This window comes from Charadrius vociferus, unplaced genomic scaffold (genome assembly GCF_000708025.1).
Source record: "Charadrius vociferus isolate BGI_N301 unplaced genomic scaffold, ASM70802v2 scaffold713, whole genome shotgun sequence".
Lineage (NCBI taxonomy): Eukaryota > Metazoa > Chordata > Aves > Charadriiformes > Charadriidae > Charadrius > Charadrius vociferus.
In genome coordinates, this window is record NW_009647686.1 from 6104 (window position 1) to 29779 (window position 23676).

Here is a 23676-nt window from a genome sequence, read left to right on the forward strand (position 1 = left end):
AATTAGCATTTTCCACAGCAAGCTGCATTAACAAAGACTCTTTCGCATCAGCATTCGCTACTTGCTTATCAAGCGCTTCTTTCAATCTGTCGACAAACCGCATATAAGACTCTTGCGGCTCTTGTTTTATTTTCACATAAGATGCGACAGCTTTCCCAGTATCAGGGACTTTCAGAAGGGCTTGATAAGCTAATGTAGTTGTTTGCTGTAATATTTGTGGAGCCAAACGCGCTTGCAACTGTGGCCTATTTATAGGCGGCTCCCCCATTAATTGTGGCAAGCCCACTCCGTGCAAAGGATCCCCATCAGCCGTCTCCAAATTTGCAAGAGCTGCCACTTGGCAAGCAGATTTCCACGGTGACTCAAATAATACCATTTGTGTAGGAGTAAGTATTAAACGCGTAATTTGCCATATATCATAAGGTGTTAACTCATTCCCCAGAAATATTGCTTGTAACAGACTCTGAGTATGCGGCGCACCTAACCCATTTTGCATAACAGTTTGTCTCAAGTCTTTAATTACTTCGTAAGCAAAAGGTGAATGCTCAACTACGGACTCAGTTTGAGATGCCCGATCTCCCGGACCCTCTTGCGCAGTTAATGCTGTCTTAGCAGTTTCCGCTACGGAATGGTCTGATCTGATTTGTTTTAAGGTCTCAAACACCAGGTGTCACGAGGTTAACAGTTCTGCTGTCGTCCGATCTCCTTTTGATGCAGCATCAAATAACCTCTGCCCTGCTTCATCCCAGACAGGGACACTAAACACCGATTGTGCATTGGCAGAACAACCATGAGTTTTAAGCCAAACTAAAAGCATTCATAACGCGTGTTCTTCAACTTAACTCCCCTCTTTTGAAAGAAAGCCATTAAGATAGACACAATAGATTTTTCTTCTGTAGACATAGAGGAACCCATTGTTAGTTCTCAGTTGCTCACCTCACTCGTTGAGGAGATTGTTTTCGTCCGGACTTGTAGGCTCTCTCCCAGCTCCCCAGATTCTGCCTTCTTCATTCAGCTGAGCATCGCCACAGCTGCTCTGTTCTGCAGTAATTGCCCCTTTGTATCATGTCGGGGTCACCATTTGTGGCGATTGAAAGACACGGTCTCTGATATGCAGGATCGAAATCACCTTTATTAAGCAAGCGTGTTCTTTATATACTTTCTACCAAGGCCAGTAATTTTCTACTTTACTTGTTTACACCATCGCGTACTCTAAAAGATCATGTTCCCACTGAAAAGGGAATCCCTCTTCCCTGTGAACAGCACCTCCTTATCTAGGGAGTAGCTTCACACAACTTCATCCTCTGCCAGAACAGTGCTGCAGCTGCCTATTCCTCCCTATTAGTTCTACCACACTTAACCCTTCTTTTGCCTCAGTCCCCACAATTCAGCATTAGTTCCAGCGTGTCTGATAAGATACTTGCAGTTTCAGCAGAATGCTGTATTGTGGAGGACAGCTGTAAGAGAGAAGCTCAGGTGGAGGGCTCAAGAACCGGCAGCAGGCTCTGTATTGCCCAACTCCTACAAATTATCATTCAAATGTGGAAATGAGAAAACAGGGCCCTTTTGGAGTAAGTTGTGATAGAATTGAGAATTGATATTTCTGTCTGTGAAATATAGGCTGAGAAACACTGGTGAATGCTGTCTACGTAAACAGGTTACAGTTCTTCTCAGAAGCTGCTTTTTTCTGCTACCATGACTGTCAGATAAATGTCAATAGATACATAAATATATATATGCTTGAGCCCATAAGGGCCATCAACAGATCTTTCCTCTCCAAATAACTCATAGTCAGCTATTACCTGGGAAGCCACATATGAGAGGATAAAAAGAACTTTTATTCAGAAGCATTAAAGCAGCTATTAATAAAGCATGGACAAGGGAAAATCTGGAAACCTCAGAGAATATAAACAGTTGCAAATCATAGGCAAAGTGTGTCTTAGGGTATCCAAAGGATGTGAATAATCCATTACTTTACTTCTGACAATTCTTTCCGGATGATTAAAGAGTTACAAACTCTGATTTTCAATGCACTTGCAATTATCTTCCCAGAAACCTAACATTCATTAATGAAAGTTAATACTGGCATTTATTGTAAAACCTAGTTCATCTGATTTCAATCAGCATCTGGTATAATAGCACCCAGTATGGACAAATAGTTCACTATGAACCAGAGCTATAAAAATAGCTATAAAAAAGACCAAGAGGAAGATATATTTAAGGTGACAAGAGAATAGCTAAGAATAATAAAAGAACATGAAGAAAAGAATAAAACTGCCCGAGACAAAGCACTAGAGAATTTAGATTCAAATCCTGATCCTTTTCCTTTATGATCTACACATATGATGGTGGTGATGTATCAGGACAAGAACATGAAAGTTGTGCATTAAACTGTAGATTAATTATTTATATCAAATTAATAAGATCAATTCAGAACAAAGTTTGTTCCTAATCCTTTACAAGAAAAAAAAGCTAGATTTTTAATAATTTGATTGTATACAATTTCTTTTCTGAGAAAGTTGTAGTAATTCTTTGTGTGCTTATTTTTCTCAACAGTTCAGGACGGCAGCTAAGTGAAGTCTTCGTTCAGCTCCCATCTAGAAAAGAATTACCAGAGTATTATGAATTAATTAGGAAACCAGTGGACTTCAAAAAAATAAAGGTGAGAACGATTTTTGGGTGTGGACATTTATTTATTCCTTTTCACTATATAGAAATCTGAACATTGAGTCATCATTAAAATTATGATTATGTGGATATTAAATTTGCCTATGTTTTTTGCTTAGATTTTAAATTTTAATATACCCTTTGATATGAATTTTGCTTAATGTATTTTGCAGTATTTCACTACTAACACCTAAGCCAAAGCAAAACACAGGATGACACAAATGTTTTTTTTTGTAAAAGACCAAATACTGAATCTGTAAGCAAAACTTATTTAAGTGCAGTGGTTGGAAAATTTTTTTTTGTTGGGAGGGTTATAATCATCTTTCAACTAGCATCACATTTCTTGGAACAGCCACATTTGGATAGGTGAGGATTAGGCAACTTCTTGCACCTTAGAGGCCATGAGGAGTTCATGCCTCTCTCTTTTACCTTTGCTCACGCTGTACCTCTTTTTGTTTCTGTACTGAGAAGAAACTTGGAATTTTATTCCTTTCTTACCCACAACAATACAATTTCTGTTGCTTTTGGCCCTTCCATTTAACACAGCAACTGCACAATTTTTAGTCTGCCTCTGTCCATGATATGTTTTGTCAGCATATTCCTTGCACACAGGCTTTAAATTTTGTTTGTTTGTTTGTTTTAATCGGATACTTGCCATTCCACTTAGGTAAAATGTTTAAAGAGAAGGTTTTAATGTACTGAAAAGCAATATTAATCGATTGTCCTGTCCATTTTTTTTTTCTCTCCCCACTGCTGCCATCCATCCTTCTCCCCATCTTCTTAACAAATGCAACAGGAAAGAATTCGTAATCATAAATATCGGAACCTCAGTGATCTGGAGAAAGATGTCATGTTGCTATGTCACAATGCTCAGACATTCAATTTGGAGGGATCACAGGTCTGACTGAACCACTTTGTTTTAAACGTCTTCCCTACTCAGTGTTTTCAGTGCTTGTTTAATTATGACAATTCTGCATACAAAACTTCTATTTTTAGTCTTATTAGTGCTTTTAATGAATAAAAATGCCCAGATTCTTTGAAGCATCCAGAATCCTTTGGTCACAACTAGAATTCAAACATTCAGCACATTTAGTTTTGATTCCATAATCCTGAGATCAGTTTGTTCTGATATACATTAGGACAGTTTTCAGACTATTTGAATCTATGCTAAATGGCTGTGCCCTGAAGAGCCATCTGTTGGTTTGAGCTCACCAAACTGCATAATACAAGTAATTGAGAGAATGGTCCAGCTTAGGGACAGTTGTTAAGTGTTTAGTGGTGAAATTTTCAGCTCTACTAATGAAAGATAAAGTTTAAAGTTTGTCTGACACTAGATCTTTGTGTATATAATTCATATTCTCTGGACGTTATTGACATGGTGAGTGACCTTCTTCAGCACCTAGACATACACAAGTCTATGGGGCCAGATGGGATCCACCCGAGGGTACTGAGGGAGCTGGCAGAAGTGCTCACCAAGCCACTCTCCATCATTTATCAGCAGTCCTGGCTAACTGGGGAGGTCCCAATTGACTGGAAGTTAGCAAATACACAAGAATGGACGCAAGGAGGATCCGGGGAACTACAGGCCTGTCAGTCTGACTTCGGTGCTGGGGAAGGTTATGGGACAAATCATCCTGAGTGTCATTATGCGGCACGTGCAGGACAACCAGGTGATCAGGCCCAGTCAGCATGGGTTCATGAAAGGCAGGTCCTGCTTGACTAACCTGAACTCCTTCTATGACAAGATGACCCGCTTAGTGGATGAGGGAAAAGCTGTGGATGTTGTTTACCTGGACTTTAGAAAAGCCTTTGACACTGTTTCCCACAGCATTCTCCTGGAGAAACTGGCTGCTCATGGCTTAGATGGGTGTACTGTTCTCTGGGTAAAAAACTGGCTGGATGTCTGGGCCCAGAGAGTGGTGGTGAATGGAGTTAAATCCAGTTGGTGGCCAGTCACAAGTGGTGTTCCCCGGGGCTTGGTACTGGGGCCAGTTCTCTTTAATATCTTTATCAACGACCTGGACGAGGGGATCAAGTACACCCTCAGTAAGTTTGCAGATGATACTAAGTTAGGCAGGAGTGTCAACCTGCTTGAGGGTAGGATGGCTCCTACAGAGAGATCTGGACAGGCTGGATCAATGCGCCGAGGCCAATGGTATGAGATTCAACAAGGCCAAGTGCCAAGTTCTGCACTTGGGTCATAAAAACCCCATGCAGTGCTACAGGCTTGGGGAGGAGTAGCTGGAAAGCTGCCTGGCGGAGAAGGACCTGGGGGTGTTGGTTGACAGCCGGCTGAATATGAGACAGCAGTGTGCCCTGGTGGCCAAGAAGGCCAACAGCATCCTGGTTTGTATCAGGAATAGTGTGGTGATCAGGACTAGGAAAGTGATCCTTCCCCTGTACTCAGAACTGGTAAGGCCCCACCTCGAATACTGTGTTCAGTTTCGGTTCCCTCACTACAAGAAAGATATAGAGGTGCTGGAGCGTATCCAGAGAAGGGCAACAAGGCTGGTGAGGGGTATGGAGAACAAGTCTTATGAGGAGTGTCTGAGGGAACTGGGGTTGTTTAGCCTGGAGAAAAGGAGGCTCAGGGGAGACTTTATCGCTCTCTGCAACTACCTGAAAGGAGGTTGTAGAGAGGTGGGTGTCAACCTCTTCTCACTAGTAACAAGCAATAGGACAAGAGGACATGGCCTCAGGTTATGCCAGGGTAGGTTTAGGATGCATATTAGGAAAAAGTTCTTCACTGAAAGGGTTGTTAAGCATTGGAACAGGCTGCCCAGGGAAGTGGTGGAATCGCAATCCCCGGAGGTATTTAAAAGATGGGTAGATGTGGTAATTAGGGACATGGTTTAGTGGTGGTTTTAGTAGTGTTAGGTTGATGGTTGGACTTGATGATCTTAAATGTCCTTTCCAATCTAGATGATTCTATGATTCTATGATTTGGTAGATGACATTAGTATGTTGGAATGGAAAATATTTCTGCATCATTCTGTGATATGAATCGGATTATTTCCAAAGAACAGAAATATCTACTGAACATTTCTACCATTTCAGTATCATTACTGATAATCCTACCAAGAGAATAGCAACCAAATTTTTCTGACAAGAATAATTATCTGTATTGATTTCTCATGTGACCATTGATTTTTCCTTGCATATTTTTACCTCCCTGATCAGCTTCCAAACAATTGCAAACTTCTCAGTCATGTTTTTTGATATCAGCTTCTCTTATTTTTTCCATTTGCTTTCATTAGCAGTAAAATAGCTATAAACATCTATATCACTAAGCAAAATCATTGCCTCTGAAAAATTAGTAACATTTTCTTCCACACTTTCAATCATTAATATTTTTTCTTGAATAATTAAGCTGATTTTAATTTTTCATTTAACTGAATGTTGTTGAGCTATCAAAAATGTCTGTACAACAGACAAGATTTTATTCTGCTTGTACACAACAAAAATAATCAAGTAATGATCATTTGTACTAAACAACCCCTCATTTTTAATTGAGTATTAGTTTTTAAAGCATGAAGTCCAAATAACTTGTACCTATGATTTTTAAAATTTCTCTCTGAGACATTCTCTGTACCATTGATTTTGATTCTTGGGACATTCGTGCAGTAGTTCTCAATTTTTTAGGTTTTCTTTTATTGTGTGTAATAGTTTGGATCCACTTTTGCTCTGACACACATAGTTATATCATTAAAATATAATATTTATGTGTCCACTACTTACATTAAAAGATACAAACCCATAAGTTTAATTCAGACAGAGATATTTAAGTACACAATAAAGTAAATTTTAAGTGAAATGCTTCATATTTGTTTTATTAGTATGATGCATGCTCCTCTATTTTTTTTTTGAGGAAATCATTTCCATCTGGTCTGGAGGCTTAAAAGTTACTTCCGGGAAAAGACAGATCTTATATAGTGTGTTCAATTTAACCAATGTATTGCTTCCAAAGTTTTACAGAGCAGTATGTGCAAGGTCATTTTAAGATGTTTTTAGTGTCTCATTATTTTTAAATTTTATTTCTGTTAAATTAATCTTGCAAATACATTACAAGACAGATGTAGTTCTTTCATTCATAGATGTTCTTCCAATGAGATTAATACAAAAGCTGATAGTACCAAAAATACTTTACAGGCTTCAAAATATTAATAGAGTTTTGGATAAGCATTGATTTTCAGTCTTTTTGGATCTTAAAGGAAGGAGTCTTAAAGGAATCCCAAAGCTGCTTGGGATAAATTATTTTCTTTTTTACCCACTTTGGATTTTGGAACAACAGTTTTTCAAGGCTGTTATGATCTAATTAAGATATATCATAGTTCTAGTGGTAATAAAATAATAATGAAAGAAAAACAATTGCATTCCAGGATGGACTCTTTCTCTAATTGGATGTTTTAAATGTGATACATTTTAAGAGTTGTATTTTTGTGGCTCACTGTTGGCCGGATTCTTCATTTAAAGCATGAAAATTCAATATTGGCATTTTTTGTAAAATTCATGAAACACACATTCTTACTTGTAATAAAAATGGTATGTTCCGTGAGTTTATATAGGGGAAAAAAGTGAATTTTTTATGATGCTTGGCTTGGAGTTCTGACATAGGTTTGTTTTCATACTGTAGATCTATGAGGATTCCATCGTTCTTCAGTCTGTATTCAAAAGCGCACGACAGAAGATTGCCAAAGAAGAGAGTGAGGATGAAAGCAACAATGATGATGATGATGATGAAGAGGAGTCAGAGTCAGAATGTAAGTTCCCTGCTGAATGCTGAGAAGGAAATACATTTAGGGAAGAGGGGGGAATTGATTTTTCCATTTGTGTACTGAGACTGGTTATAGACTTTAATTTTCCACTGGTGGAAGTAGTTTCTTATAAAGTTTGCTGTTTTGGCTGCTTCCATTCAACTTAAGTCTCTTGGCTACTCTATTCCAGCTATATTTCTTAGAATTGTACTGAAGACTTCAAGTATATATAAGCTGGAAACAAAACACAGTAGGTGCTTTTAAGCACTGCTCAGATGGAAACAGCTCTGACATCTTTGACTGACCATGACTATATGTGGACCCTTCTTTTCCTGATCATGTTGCTTGTAAATATAAGTGCCTAGAACTAGTGACTTCCTTAATCCATAGGCGAGCAACCTTTCTGATATTATGTAACATATATGATTGAGAACCAGAAAACATTACTTCGGTGAAACAAAGGGAAAATGGAGCTCAGACTGTTTGGTAAGCAGGAGATGACATTCATAATTTAAGAGGCCGAGCTAATATGCTGTGAGATGGGCCCAGGCTGGGCCAAAAATTCATCTGAGATCTAGGGCATGCTGCAGGTTAAGTTGGAGCATCTCTTTTAAGAAGTGATACTCTCATCTCTTATTAAATTATTCTGATATAATTTGTTATCTCCATTGGTAAAAATGTATGTCTTTTATTTCCAATTTGAATTTTAATTTGCTGCATCTCTGCTATTCCACAGAATTGCCAGTAGGTTCACAACACACTGATGTCAAAAAAATGACTATAGAAAGAGCCAGATCTACATATTACCTTTCAGCTCCCCTGATCAATTAAAGATTCCTCAATAGGTACCTTTTCACATAACCTCTGAACTTGAAGTCCCTGCAAATTTGGAAACATGATATTGTGGAAAAAGAGGGATCCCTTCATTCTGCTTTCTGCTACCCAAGTGCTTCTACCCCATACATTCTGACTACCTAGAACTGCACTTTGAAAGTGTGTCTGGATAGAGAAATTAGAGTACTTTTGTCTTGAGCTACTCTGCAAGTATTACAAGCAGCTATGCAGAGCATGCAACTTCAGCAGTTCATCTAGAAATGAGCAGATACCCTGGAACTGGGCGCTTGTGTTCTCTTCAGTAAGCTGTCAACTCAAAAATTGCCAGTCACCTCCACATGGAGTTTGTGTAGTTAAAAAAAAAAACAAAATTGTCTGTTCCTACTGAAGGTAGACATTTTTCTATGTGCAGGTAACAAAAACTACTTTATTTCTTAACATGCATTTTCTTGTACAAGGTTCCCTGAGTGTAGTTGCAACACTAAATGCTATGTGTAAGTGCCATGCATTCTAAAAGTGAAAGAAGGATGCATCTGATGAACTCTCAGATTTTCTTGATAGCTTAATGCAAATTAGTGCTGCAACTATCAAGAACACAAGTAAAAGTAAATATCTCTACTTAATTCCACAATCCAAACAAAGAACAGAAAGAGGATTTTTTCAGGCTACAAGGGGAGAATTTACATGAAGACAGACTATTTAAGTTATTTAGTAGGAAAAGGGTATACAATAAATAAAGGCAGATGTTCCATTCACATTCCACTTTTTACAGCAAAGTCAGTGAAAGTCAAAATCAAGATGAACAAGAAGTATGAAAAAAGCCAGGACAAAAGCAAAAGCAAGAAGAGGCAAAGCCGAGTAAAAGCCAAGCCTGTTATGAGTGACAATGACAGCGATGAGGATCAAGATGAAAACGTAAGTTTTGTTCACTGAAATTTTAGAAATGGTTGCAGTGATTTCATCTATACCCTGTCCTGTTTGCACTCAGAATTTTCACGTCTTCATGCTTAGAAACATTAAGCATTGTTTTTAATGTGCGTCATCATCTTGGGAGGATGGGGGAGCAGGTTCAAACTGTGTTAGAGTTTGCTTGTGGGATCTGGTTTTGGTGCTGGAAGACAAAAAGTCTGACACTTTTGGCACTTATTTTTTTAAGATGTTCTTTCTTTCTTTGAAACTTTAAACCTCATAGTTTATTTGCTTTCATTCCCACCCTAGAAACACTTGGTTTTAATTTCTCATAGGTGTTTCTGTTAATGCAACAAATGAAGACAGATCTTTCCAGACATCTTTAAAACACCTGGGTAGACAGAAGGGAGCTAGTGTTTCCTGACTCTGTCTTTTCTTTTCTAAAGAGGCCCACAGCAATTTAATTGGAATGAAATGTCATGAGAGGAAAATAGTAAATAACATATTACTTTTCTTAAGGCTATCTTAATTTGTCAATTTAATTGTAATTCTTCTTTTTTTTCTTTAACAAAATCCATAGAATACTTGGCAAAGAATTTCTGACTTTTCTTCTGTGTCTTACCTCTAGGACCAGTCAGAAGCAAGTGGAAGTGATGATGAGTAATTCACAAAGTTTATTTCCTTGGCAGAACTGACTCCATCCCCTTCCTTTCTCTCATATTACAACCACTGAATTCACTTTGTTAAACAGACATTGGGTTGTATTCTCATAATAAACTAACTCTCATAAATTAGCTCTAGGATAGTGCCTGACAAACATATGATATCACAGTGTAAAAAAGGAAAAAAAGTAACATACTGTGACCGAACGGGCCTCAAAGATTTTTTTTTTAAAAAATCTCCAAAGCAACAAAAAAGCTTTTGATGAAAAAGTTTGCATCAATAGTATAATTCTCTGGGTTGGGTTTCCTTGGTAATGGTTTTCATCATGCCTGGTTTTATCATTTGATGTTTTCAGTGTCATCAGAAAGATAAAACAATGTCTTTTGTAGCATTGATAGCCAGGAGAAGCCATAAAAAGCCACTGGTTATTTTATTTTTCATCAGGCAGTTTTCTGCTCTATTGTTTTTTTACACTGTGGTGCATATATGCAACTTTGTTTAATAGCTTATAAATGTATAGTAGTTAGCCTTTACCTCACTTTGTCCCATATACATTTTTTCACTTTATGCTTGTTGATCTTCAGAAAAATGCTTTTTTGAATTGTAGCAAATTTAGGTGTACTGTAAACTTTGCTAAACTTTTCTCCTCTTGATTAAAAACAATGGGTTGAAAAATGTTGTAGAATATTGCAGTCTATATAGTGTAATGAATGGCTTCTTTCATCAAACTGATCTTCTGTGTTACCAGTGTGAATTCTCACCTTTTCCCAAAAGTGTACTTAATCTTTGCTTTCTTTGCACAATGTCTTTGGTTGCAAGTCATAAGCCTGAGGCAAATAAAATTACAGTAATTTTGAAGAATGTTGTATTGGTGCTTTCCTAATAAAGGGATAATTTCTCTCAATAAACACAGCCTTGTGTTATGAATTCCACAAAAATCCTTTTTACTATAGTGACAAGCGTGCCTCTTGTAGAGAGATTCAAGGTTCATCTGCTCTAAACAGGTAACATGAGAGCTTGTCTGAATTCCATAGGAACATCCTCAAAGAGAGATACAAGACAAGTGACAGCTATTAAAAGATACCTTGAAATGGAAGCATAATTCCAGTCCCTAACTAGAATTCAAGTGATTAATCAATAAAACAAACATCGATGTTCCTTTTTATTTTTTTTAGGAAATGTTTCTGTCCATATGTTTTAGTGGGAGTGAATACAATTAGTTATGTAGGCAGTCATCCCATCTATAAATTAGTTTATTGTCTTCGTTGTGAAGAATCCGATCATGCTTTCCAGGACTGAGATGCACTAAGAAGTGTGTCCTGGTTTGAGGTAAAACAGGACCAATTTTGTATAGTAACTTTGCTTCTTAGCCGGGCCTCTTCTAACTACTGAAATTAATAGCATGTTGTGCAGACACTGTTTGCTCTCAGAGTGATAAGACCTGTGTTTATAGTTGATGCCCAGGCATGGTATGCGGAGAGGACCTTGCTTACACTTATTGCTATAACACCCAAGGCCAACCAACTTTGTTATTTGCCCCGTTGGAGGGTCGGAAGCAGAAAAGCACAGTGGGGTCGCACCTGCAGGGAGGAGCGGACAGGACAGGTGACCCAAAACTGACCAACGAGGGTATTCCATCCCATCTGCCTCATGCTCAGTATAAAAGCTGAGGGATCAAAGGGTCAGGGGCTCTTCCTTCAATGGCGACAACTGAGGAGGGTTCTGTTCGTCTGCCTGCCTTTGATCCTGATCCATGCATTCCTGAATCCAGCTCCAGAATTCAGCTCCCGTCTGTCACTGAGTCCAGTCTGGGACTTCCCCAGTGCCAGCCGGTGTCGTGATTGTCATCCTGGGAGCTTGATACGGTTTTGTATATATTTCATTATTTTCTTTTTATTTTATTATTAATATTTCATTAAAGTAGTTTAGTTCCTTCTAAACTCATAAGTCTCTCTTTCCTGGGGGGGAGCATCTGTCGGTCCCATCTGGGATGCCCCACATCCCCAGTGGCCAGTTTGGCCTAAACCACGACAATGTGGTAACGTAAAGAGACTACAAGTAGGTAACATCTACACTTAATATTGCTGTTACTTCCTGTAGAAACTCCAGATTCTCACATTCTAAATATACAATCAATAATAAATGTTGTACACCTAGAACATTTCTTAAACTGAAGATTTCTAAGTTACATGAACCATCTGTTTCGAAGTATGTATCCTCACTGTTAAGGATGTTATGGGAGCTGTCAAACCTAGAGGACTCCGGGACTTGTGAATTCCTCCTTCCTGGCCACTGAAGTCCAGCTGGTGCACTCTAAGACCCACTCTAAGATGTGGCTGCTGCTGTCCACATTTGCAGGTTTGGCCAGTAATGGGGCTGAGCATATATTCCAAAGGCACATACACATACATGGGATACTAACACAGGTGGCCACACAGAGTATAATTGACAGAATCATAGAACCATAGAATATCTTGAGACACAACTGGGACAGCTGGCCCAAGCTGAACAAAAGGATATTCCATGCCATATAATGTCATGCTCAGCAATAAAAACTGAGGGGAGGTGGAGGGGGTGGTTGGGGAGGCGGCCATTGCTTGGGATACCGAGCTGGGTACCGGTCTACTTGTGGGAGGTGGTGTGTGATTGCCTTCGTATCACTTGTTTTGGTTTTTTTTTTCTTTTATTTCTTCTTCCCCTTTCCTTCGCTTATTAAACTGTCTTTATCTCAACCCATGAGGAGCCGGAGTCAACCCACCACATGCCGTATTGCCTTTTTGGCTTCAAGAAGAAAAAATAAATTAGCACAACTAGAGCATCAGCTGCCATTTTGGGGGGAGGCCTAGAATTTGACTTTAATGAATTTGACTTTTTTTTAGACTGAGAATCTTTATTTAGGATAAAAATAACATTAAAAATTACTTTCAAGTTTTCCTTTTTATTTATCAGTTTTAACAGGAAATGTAACACTCATTGAAGCAACACTGCTAAGCAATGTTGAGATAACTTTGCATGGGGCATTGAAACAGTCACTTCTCAATCTGGTTTCTGTCTACTCCAGAGGTCTCCAAAGTGGGGTGCGCGCACCCCAGGGGATGCCCATGATGATCCATTGGTGTGCAGGAAGAAAATATTAGAACTTCTACTTACATTCATTTATCTAAAACTTTAAGAAAGAAGTTAACCTTTACTAATATCTAATATATGGATTGACACTGGCGCACTCACTCAGTCCGTATGTCAGACGGTTATGTCAGGTGCTATACGCAAGGTATCCTGGGGGAAGAGTGGGTGGGCATTCCACAACACAGAGGGGTTCACAGTGGCACCCTCATTCATTTGTTCTCTTTCAGCATATTGCGATATATTGCAGTTTACGTGTGCCCAGTTAAGTGGATGTACAGATTATATTATCAAGTTTTAATTAAACTAGCCCTCACAGAATGGACATGTGGCTTAAAAAGATTCCTGCAAAGAAACCGCAGATTGAAGATAATACTAATAATGCTAGCACAAGCAAACTACAAGAAAATGGCAGGGCTGATACTCCTAGTAGGAGTAATCTTTGTCAGCCACATTATGAGGTAAAAACAATGACAATCTAATCAGATCTGACAAGAAGCTGGCCAAGAAAATTCAAAATTATCAAGAAGACTATTTGAAATATGGATTTGCATCCACTATCATCAATGTTGAACCTCGCCCTAAATGTATATTGTGCCTTGAGATATTAGCTGATGATAGCATGAAGCCATCACGATTAGCAAGACATTTAAAAACTAAGCGTCCAGAACATGAAGACAAACGTCTGCAACTTTTTCAGCGATGTTTCAAATCATGTGATACTCCCACATACACTTGTTGTTCCTGCCGTGGTAAAAATGGCTGAAATAGTACACAGAAAACAATATGGCAACAAACTAAAATGCATGCCTTTGTCACCAAATGCCGTTGGAAGATGCATAGAAAGCATTACTGAAGATCTGAAGAAACTAGTATTAGAGCAACTTACGCAGTGTGGGAGGGTTGCTATGCAGTTGGATGAAAGTAGAGATGTTTCTAATGTGGAAAGAGGGTAGATTTAGAAAGAAGGTAGATTTAACTGGAAGAGGGGAGATTCAGAATAGATATCAGGAAGAAATTTTTCACTATGAAGGTTGTGAGGCACTGGAACAAATTGCCCAAGGAAGTTGTGGAGGCCCCATCCCTGGAAGTGTTCAAGGCCAGGTTGGATGGGTCTTTGAGCAACCTTGTCTAGTGCAAGGTGTCCCTGCCTGTGGGAGGGGGGTTGGAACTCGATGGTCTTCGAGGTCCCTTCCAACCTAAACCATTCTATGAGTCTATTTCTCAGCTTACGGTATTTGCTAGATTCTGTTTCAAGAATGAAATACACAAAGAACTACTTTTTTTGTGAGCCACTTAAGGAAAGATGCACTGGAGAAGATACGTTCCCAACAGTAAATGACTTCTTTAATAAAAGCAATGCTTTGTGGAAAAAGTGTGCAAGTGTAACCACCAATGGAGTGGCTGCTTTGACTGGAATAAAGAAAGGATTCCGCGGTAAGGTTACAGAGATGATAGCACCACACGTGGAACTCATTCACTACATCATTCATAGGCAAGCTATTGCAGCAAAGATGTTGGAGCCAGAAGTGCACAAAGTTCTACACCATGCCATCAATGTGGTTAAGTTTATAAAAACAAGACCTGTAAATAGTAGAATATTTACAACACTTAGTAATGAGATGGAGAGTGACCATGGAAATCTTTTTTACCACACATAGGTTTGCTGGTTATCTCATGGCAAAGTGTTTAAAAGAGTTGTCGAACTTAAAGATGAGTTATGCATTTTTCTTTCACAGAAAGACAAGTGTTCCAAATTTGCTGACCTTTTCTGTGATGACAAGTGGCTGCCAGTAGTGTGCTACCTAGCACTTATTTTTGAAAAAATAAACACACTTAATGTGTCTTAAGAGTGAAGGTAACGTTTTAACATGGTGTGAGAAAGTAACTGCTTTTTGAAAGAAACTCATTCTATGGAGAGAACATTTTGAAAATGACTTCTTGGAAATATTTCCATCATTATGTGATTTTGTTGCCAAAAATGATGCAAGTGTGTCACCTATAAAAACTCTCATATCCATACAATTAAAAAACTTGGAAGCAGAATTTCCTAACATGTTTAGAAAACTTCCAAATGAAGAGTTTCAGTGGGTTTTGAAACCATTTGTTAAAAACATAAACATGCAACACCTTCCAAGTAGTTTGCAAGAACAACTGATTGACATCATGGAAGATGGAAATTTACTAGCCATATTTCAAGAAGAACCTTTGCATAATTAGTGGATGGGAGTGATAAATGAGTATCATGATTTAATAAGCCCAGCCAATGATGCACTTCTTCCATTTGGATCTACTTATCTTTGTATCTTTCTCTCTAAATAGTCTTCAGTAAAACAATGAGTTTCAATCCGTGCTTTGGTTTGTTCTTTCTTGATCTTTAGCGCTAAAATGCTGTGTCAGGCAACAAATCTATTTCTACATCACAGTGAACTCCAGATACTTCATTTTCAGCCCTGATCTGTGACACAACAGCATTCACATCAGTCACTGTGTATCTATCTTCCACGTTCAGTTAGTGAGGTTGGATATAGCAACAGCCAGAAATTCCACACAGTGTGTAGAAGCAAGCATCTTTGATGGAGGCCAGGAAGGAGGTATTTGATTGCAATTATTCCTTTGAGTTATGGATAAAATTATCATCTCTTGATTTCTGGTCTGCCAGTCTCCTTACATCTGAAGTATATCAAGGGAAATTTTAAAATGATAGAGATACTTGCAAGCATTCGCTTCCATTGCATCGTCTTTAATGCTGTCTGAGAAAAATTTAACACCTTAAATAAAACTTAGCACCTAAAGGACTAGACTGGCACTTCAATAACAACATAATGCATTGCCACATAAGGGAACATGGCCTTTGCCAACTGTCTGACTGAATTTTTGTAACTTGCGTAGCTGTACAAAGACTGCGTTTTATAGAATGAGATGGTGTGAGAATGTGATATCTGGGGTTCCTATTAACAATTGACTCCATGGATACTTCCTGATATACATGCATGTTTATGCATATGTGAGAGTACCTGTGTTGCTTCACTTTAGAGAACAGATCAACCCTCTCCCACCAGTGCAGAAAGATAGGGGACGGCAGTTTCCCTTCAACATTTATTTAAGTGTGCTCCTGTGGCTGTATCAATATAAGGGACTGATTTTGATAGGTCCTCCAGCAATCCCCACGTTGGATACTTGCCAAAAGGCCAATTACCTACACTGATGTTTTAGTAATTATTCCATCAATGCTAACAACAAGGGAAGTACTAATACAGATAGATTGGTGGCATTTGAACCAGTGTCATCTAGGTGTGCTTTGAGAACTGTTCAAAAGTTTTAGTAGCAGAGACACAGCTAACAGCCCTTGACATAATCCTCAGCAAACCCAGCTAAAGGAAAACAGCACCATCAATCTCCTATTTTACTATTTTGTTAAATACCTGTACTTGCCCTAGCTAATACTATAACATGTGAGTACAAGAAGCGAGGAGTCATAAAAGAAAATGCTGTAGGATTAGCATGGCAAGCAGCAATCATCAGTTTTGCACTGTCTAAATCCATCAAACCACCTACGAATCCTCCTCTGGATGGACAGTGTTCCACTGTACCACTCAGCAGGGATTTCTGCATTTTGTTTGTCATCTGAGGATGCTGGTCTCTGTTTAGATTCTTTCCTTTTCCTAGATGAACAATGTGAGTAAATGAAGCCTTTCCCTCCCACGATAATAATCCAACATTTGTATCACAGAAGTATCACCTTTAGCAAAACAAAGGTGTTAAAAAGCCTAGAGAAGATATGCTACTTATCATAATGTCCTTACCATGAAGAGATCAAACTCCTCTTCACGCCGAGCAATCATCTGATTCAGAGTCTCATCATCAGGAACTTCATCTTCTTCCTATTTAAATAGAAAAAGGCATTAGAAAAATACAAAGCAATGTCCAAAGAGAGGCAACCATTTGCACTGAGCTACTGTTTCACTGATATCTCTCTCTCTCAAAAGGAGTGTGAAACGCTCAAATGAAAACTAAAAATTTGAAAGTGCCTGGCTATTCATTGATTCAGAAGTAACACAAAATAGACTTAATCAAAGAGACAATTAGGACTTCTTGTCACTTTCATATATTGAGAATGAGGAAGTGAGCAAACATGCAACCAGGAAATTTTGGTTTGTGTTTTTTTCAGGGTCACAAGCACAATTAGTTGACAGCTTGTTTTTTCAGTTAAAACATACACATTTCCCTTTTGCTGCTCTACAGCACTCCCCCAGTAATAGCATTCTACACTATGAGGTCTTTACTGTCAAAGTAGAAGGAAGGAAAACAATCCTGAAAAAAAAAAATCCTGGAAACAAGGCCTGCCCAATCCATATTTCTGTATGGATTCACTGTCCACTCACAAAGTGAGATGTGAATCATAGAATCATAGAATATCTTAAGGTGGAAGAGACCCATAAGGAACATCGAGTCCAACTTCCTGCTCCTCGAAGAACTACCTGAAGCTAAACTGTATGACTAAGAGCATCGTCCAGACACTCTTTGAACTCTGACAGGCTTGGTGCTGTGACCACTTCCCTGGGGAGCCTGTTCCATGACTGACCACCCTCTCAGTGAAGAACCTTTTCCTAATGTCCAATCTGAACTTCCCCTGATGCAGCTTTAAGCCATTCCATCACATCCTATTGCTGGTCACCAGAGAGAGATCATCAGCACCTCCCCCTCCACTGCCCCTCTTGAGGAAGTTGTAGACTGCAATGAGGTCACCTCTCAGCCTTCTCTTCTCCAAGCTGAACAAATCAAGTGACCTCAGTCGCTCCTCATAAGTCTTGTTCTCGAGACCTTTCACCATCTTGGTCGCCCTCCTCTGGGCACACTCTGATAGTTTGATGTCCTTCTTATATTGAGGTGCCCAAAACTGCACACAATACTTGAGGCGAGGCCACAGTAGTGCAGTGTAGAGTGAGACAATCACCTCCCTCGACCGGCTAGCTATGCTGTGCTTGATGCACCCCAGGACATGGTTGGCCCTTTTGGCTGCCAGGGCACACTGTTGACTCATATCCAACTTGCCATCCACCCAAACCCCCAGGCCTCTTTCTGCGGGGCTGCTCTCCAGCCTCTCGTCACCCAATTTGTATGTATAACCAGGATTACCCTGTCCCAGGTGCAGAATCCGGCACTCGCTCTTGTTAAATTTCATACTGTTGGTGATTGCTCAGCTCTCTAATCTATCCTAATGTCTCTGTAAGGCCTCTCTACCCTCAAGGGAGTCCACAGCTCCTCCTAGTTTAGTATCATCGGCAAACTTATTAATGTACATTTGATTCCTGCATCCAGTTCATTTACAAAAACATTAAAGAGCACTGGCTGTAAGATTGAGCCCTGGGAAACCCCACTGGTGACTGGCCACCAGCCCGATGTAACTCGATAACTATTTGAGCCTGACCCATCAGCCAATTGTTCACCCAATGTTTTATGGACTTATCTAGCTGTATGCTGGACGTTTTGTCCAGAAGGATACTGTGGGAGACAGTATCAAAAACTTTGCTAAAATCTGGAAAACCCACATCTACTGGCTTCCCTTGGTCAAGTAGATGGGTGAACTTGTCATAAAAGGAAACTAAGTTAGTAAAGCAGGGCTTTCCCCTTGTGAACACATGCTGGCTATGACCAATGACTACATTGTCTCTCAAGTGTTTTTCAATAACTCCAAGAATAACCTTCTCCATAATTTTACCAGACACTGAAGGGAGGCTGACAGACCTGTAATTACCAGGGTCTTCCTTCTTACCCTTCTTGAAAATTGGGACAACATTTGCCAGCTTCCAGTTGACTAGGAACTCTCCAGACTCCCAAGACCATTGAAAAATAATGGAGAGGTCCCGTGATAACATCAGCCAGTTCTTTCAGCATCTTGGGATGAATCCCATTGGGCCCCATAGAACTCGATAACTATTTGAGCCTGACCCATCAGCCAATTGTTCACCCAATGTTTTATGGACTTATCTAGCTGTATGCTGGACGTTTTGTCCAGAAGGATACTGTGGGAGACAGTATCAAAAACTTTGCTAAAATCTGGAAAACCCACATCTACTGGCTTCCCTTGGTCAAGTAGATGGGTGAACTTGTCATAAAAGGAAACTAAGTTAGTAAAGCAGGGCTTTCCCCTTGTGAACACATGCTGGCTATGACCAATGACTACATTGTCTCTCAAGTGTTTTTCAATAACTCCAAGAATAACCTTCTCCATAATTTTACCAGACACTGAAGGGAGGCTGACAGACCTGTAATTACCAGGGTCTTCCTTCTTACCCTTCTTGAAAATTGGGACAACATTTGCCAGCTTCCAGTTGACTAGGAACTCTCCAGACTCCCAAGACCATTGAAAAATAATGGAGAGGTCCCGTGATAACATCAGCCAGTTCTTTCAGCATCTTGGGATGAATCCCATTGGGCCCCATAGACTTATGTGCATCCAGCTGGAGCAGCAAGTCTCAGACAACTTCAGAGTGGGAGTTTATCATCCCCCTAGTCATGGTCTTCAAACACAGGGCTCTGAGGGTCCCAGGGCACATCATTGGTGTTGAAAACAGAGGCGAAAAAAGCATTCAACGTCTCTGCTTTGTCTACGTCCCTATTTGTGAAGTGACTGACCCCGTCAAGCAATGGACCAATGTTATCTCTGATTCTCCTTTTTCTATTAGCATATTTCAAAAAGCCCTTTTTGCTGTCCTTTACAGTGCTGGCCAGCTTGAACTCTAATCAAGCTTTGGCCATGCGAATTTTCTCCCTACAGCAGCGAACAGCATCTCTGTAGTCCTCCCGTGTCATCTGTCCTTGCTTCCAATGTCCATACACTTTCCTTTTCTGCCTAAGTTCTAGAAGATCCCTGCTCAGCCAAGCTGGCCTTCTGCCCTGCTTGCTTGACTTCCGACACTTTGGAATTGCCTGCTCCTGTGCTCTTAAGAGATAGCTCTTCAAAAATGACCAGCATTCATGGACCCCAATACCTTCAAAAGCAGATTCCCAGGGGACCTTACTAATTAGCTCCTTTAGCAGCCTGAAGTCTGCTCTCCCCATATCCAGGGTCGAAGTTTTGCTGGCAGTTTTTCTCCTATTGCCAACGATTTGAAACTCAACTACTTCATGTTCACTGTGACCAAGACAGCCACCAATCACCACTTTGCTCATGAGTCCCTCTCTGTTTACAAACAACAAATCTAGGAGAGCACCTTTCCTAGTCAGCTCCCTTAGTACCTGCACCAAGAAGTTATCTTTAACATACTTCAAGAATTTCCTGGACCTGTTTATGTCTGCTGTATGATATTCCCAGTTGATGTCTGGGAAGTTAAAATCACCCATAAGGACAAGGGCAGCTGATCTAGAGCTGTCCCTTAATTCCTTGTAGAATAATTCATCGATGTCATCGTCCTGGCTGACTCTCTCCCACAACAACATCTGCTTTATTTGTTTTCCCCTTAGTCCTTACCCAGAGGCTCTCAACCATGTCATTGCCAACTACAAGCGCCATACAATCCAACCCCTCCCTTACACACAGCGTTACCCCCCCCCTCCCCCGCCTCGCCTCGCCTGCCTTGCCTATCCCTCCTGAAGAGTCTATAACCGTCCATCATGGCACACCAGTCACAGGACTCATCCCACCAGGTTTCGCTTATGCCAATGATGTTGTAGCTCTGGGACTGGGCCAAAGCTTCTAGCTCCTCTTGTTTATTCCTCATGCTGCATGCATTAGTATAGAGACATTTCAAATGACATGAGAATAAATATTTCACTAAAATGGAGGTGGGGTAGAATGTAGTACATAGTACCTCAAAATTAATTTTCTACCGTCTTTTATTTTCAAAATAATCAAAAGAAGCCTGCATCTATATCTATACATCCAATTTTTCCTCCATTGGTAAGATTTCTACATTTCAGGAAAAAAGTATGATTACCACTTCAGCTCTCACTAAATACTCATGCAATTTGTAATTCAAATATGAAATAAGTAAAGCAATTGGAAAAGTGATAGTGTTCTGACACAGTGTTCTGGTAGCATAAGCTCCAGAACTGTTGGTTCCCCTCCCCACCAATATTTCATACATTCAATATTTGGAAAAAGCTTGCTGTTCTTTTTTTTTTAAAAAAAAAATTACATATTTTGTGGATGTGCATATACTTGAATGCCTGTGTGTATGGGAAGAAATGAAAATAAGAAGTGGAGGGGAATAGAAGAAATTTGAGAGTTAAAAAAAACCAACCCACCAACTCTAACATCAATGAAAAAATCACATGCATAAAATGCCTTCATTAACTAAACTATTAAAAGCTGCCCCCAAAATCCTGCAAAAGAATACAAGAAGTCCAAAATATTTGGATTCTGAACTAGTGAAACTCTCTCTCTTCCTCTCAATGTGTGTGCATTTGCTACCATATTGAATTACTCAATATTATTTTTCCTTCAATTTTATCATATTTTTCTCTAAACCCAGAAATGTGCAGAGCTAGAAGAGAAAGCATGTGTAATTTTTAATGTAGTCTAGTAAAAAATGCAAGTGAAAACTGTGAGAAGTATACAAAAAATAATATTGATGCAACGTATCTCATATTAAGCTAAGTTTTAACTGATGACATCTTCAGTACCCTCTTTGGGAGCATTCCTAGAATGCATTTTCAGAGAGGTTCCAATCCTACAAAAAGGCATGTTTGTAATTGAATGTTAGGGAGCAGCAACATTGCTTTTAATATATGTGACAGTGGAAAGAATTGTATAAACATGTGAAGTAGTAGTATAAATCAAACCTGTATCACAGTGAATATAAAAAATGTATTAGCTTTGTTATTTCACAGTTTTAACTGCTTGCAATAAAATAGATTTAATGACTACTGAAAGAATTTCTTTTAATATAGAAAGATTCTGGCAGATATTCACAAAGGTTTTGCTTAAATTTTATTAAAAATAGTTAAGTATTTTGAAAGCCTAAAATGAAGAATTACACATGAAAAAAACTTTCAATAACCTAAGACAACTCATTAGGCCACAGAAATTATATCAGGATCTGACAGCTATTTTGAGTGAAGAGGTGTGTTATGCTTGCAAAAATACTGTTATCTTAATTAAGATAGTTAATTGTTTTGTTGAATTGTTTGGAGGTGATATGAAAATTAGACTCCTTTAAGGAATCACAGAATCACAGAACAGTTGAGATTGGAAGTTGAGTTGACCTCTGGAGGTTGCCTAGTCCAACACCCCATACACACATCCCCAAACAGGGTCAACTAGAGCAGGTTCCTCAGGGCCACGTCCAGTTGGGTTTTTAATATCCAAAAAAATTATAAAACCCAGTTGGGTTTTTAATATCTCTACAACCTCTCTGGGCAACCTGTTCTAGTGTTTGACCACCCTCACAGTAAAAAAGAGGTTTTTTTTATTATGTTTAAACATAATTTAATGTATTTTAGTTTGTGCCCATTGCCTGTTGTCCTGACACTGAGAAGAGTCTGGCTCCATTTTCTTTACTTCCTCCCATCAGGTATTTAGACACATTGAGAAGATCCCCCTCCTGAGCCTTCTCTTCTCCAGGCTAAACAATCCCAGCTCTCTCAGACTCTTCCTTATGTCAGATACTCCAATCCTTTAATTATCTTAGTGTCTCTTTATTGGCCTCACTCTAGTATGTCCATTTCTTTCTTGTAGTTGGAAGCCCAGAACTGGACACAGAACTCCAGATGTGGTCTCATCAGTGCTGAGTAGATATTTGGTATAGGCTCAGTTGACTCTGACACTCCCTTGACAGAGCTTGTTCCTCCTCAATTGTTCCCAGGGCACTATACCTGTTCTGTAATTGCAGATTTGCAGGCAGAGAAGGAGTCTTCCTTCTGTTGCCAGAAGTCGCAAGTTTCAGGTCTTCCCAGACATGGGAGCCTCCATCTACTGGTCATAGGATCACATGATAACTCGAGTTGGAAGGGTCCTCAGTAGGTCATCTAGTCCAAACTCCTCCTCAAAGCAGGATAAGCTACGAGATTGGACCAGGTTGCTCAGGGCTTTATGCTCTTCTGAGCACAGCCTCTAAATGCACCTCCTTTGCATCATTTGCAAGCTTTTGCCTCTGCAGGGTCCCTGAAGACCATCTCCTGCCCGTCCTCCCCCCATGCTACACAGCTGTATTGAGAGCCTTGCAGAATACATTGTATTCGAGGAGTTATGGATCTTGAACAAGCTGTCTGCTCTATTGGGGCTCAAACTCAGGGCTTGAGAAGCCCATATGTTATTAATATAATCGGTAACTGACAATATATCTTTGGTAACGGTAAAGTGTATGTGGATCAAGGGGTGGAATGTAGAGATCCTGACGGAGAAACTGTTGCACATTTAGGAGTTGGGGATCCACATAACAGTTAATGGGAGTGCTGTGCTGTGCTGCTGTCCTGGTTTGAGGTAAAAAAGAACCTATTTTCTGTTCAGTAATGTTACTTTGCAGCTAAGCCTCTTCTAACTACTGAAATTAACAGCATATTGTGAAGACACTGTTCGCTCTCAGAGTGATAAGACCTGTGTTTATAGTTGATGCCAAGGAATGGTATGCAGAGAGGACCTTGCTTACACTTATTGCAAGGCCAACCAACACCCAAGGCCAGCTAACTTTGTTATTTGCCCTGTTGGAGAGTCAGAAGCAGAAGAGCGTAGAGGGGTTGCATCTGTGGGGAGGAGCAGACAGGACAGGTGACCCAAAACTGA

The 23676-nt window shown here is 39.6% G+C and overlaps 1 protein-coding gene across 1 annotated transcript; it reads left to right on the top strand.

Annotated features, from left to right (window-relative positions):
- Nucleotides 1-2515: 2515 nt before the first annotated feature.
- On the top strand, nucleotides 2516-9828 carry LOC104283215 (probable global transcription activator SNF2L2; the record flags this gene model as incomplete). Its single annotated transcript, XM_009881370.1, has 5 exons — nucleotides 2516-2662; nucleotides 3464-3565; nucleotides 7301-7427; nucleotides 9028-9170; nucleotides 9793-9828. Coding segments are annotated over 5 exons (555 nt in total), but the record flags the coding sequence as incomplete, so codon positions are not given.
- Nucleotides 9829-23676: the final 13848 nt, after the last annotated feature.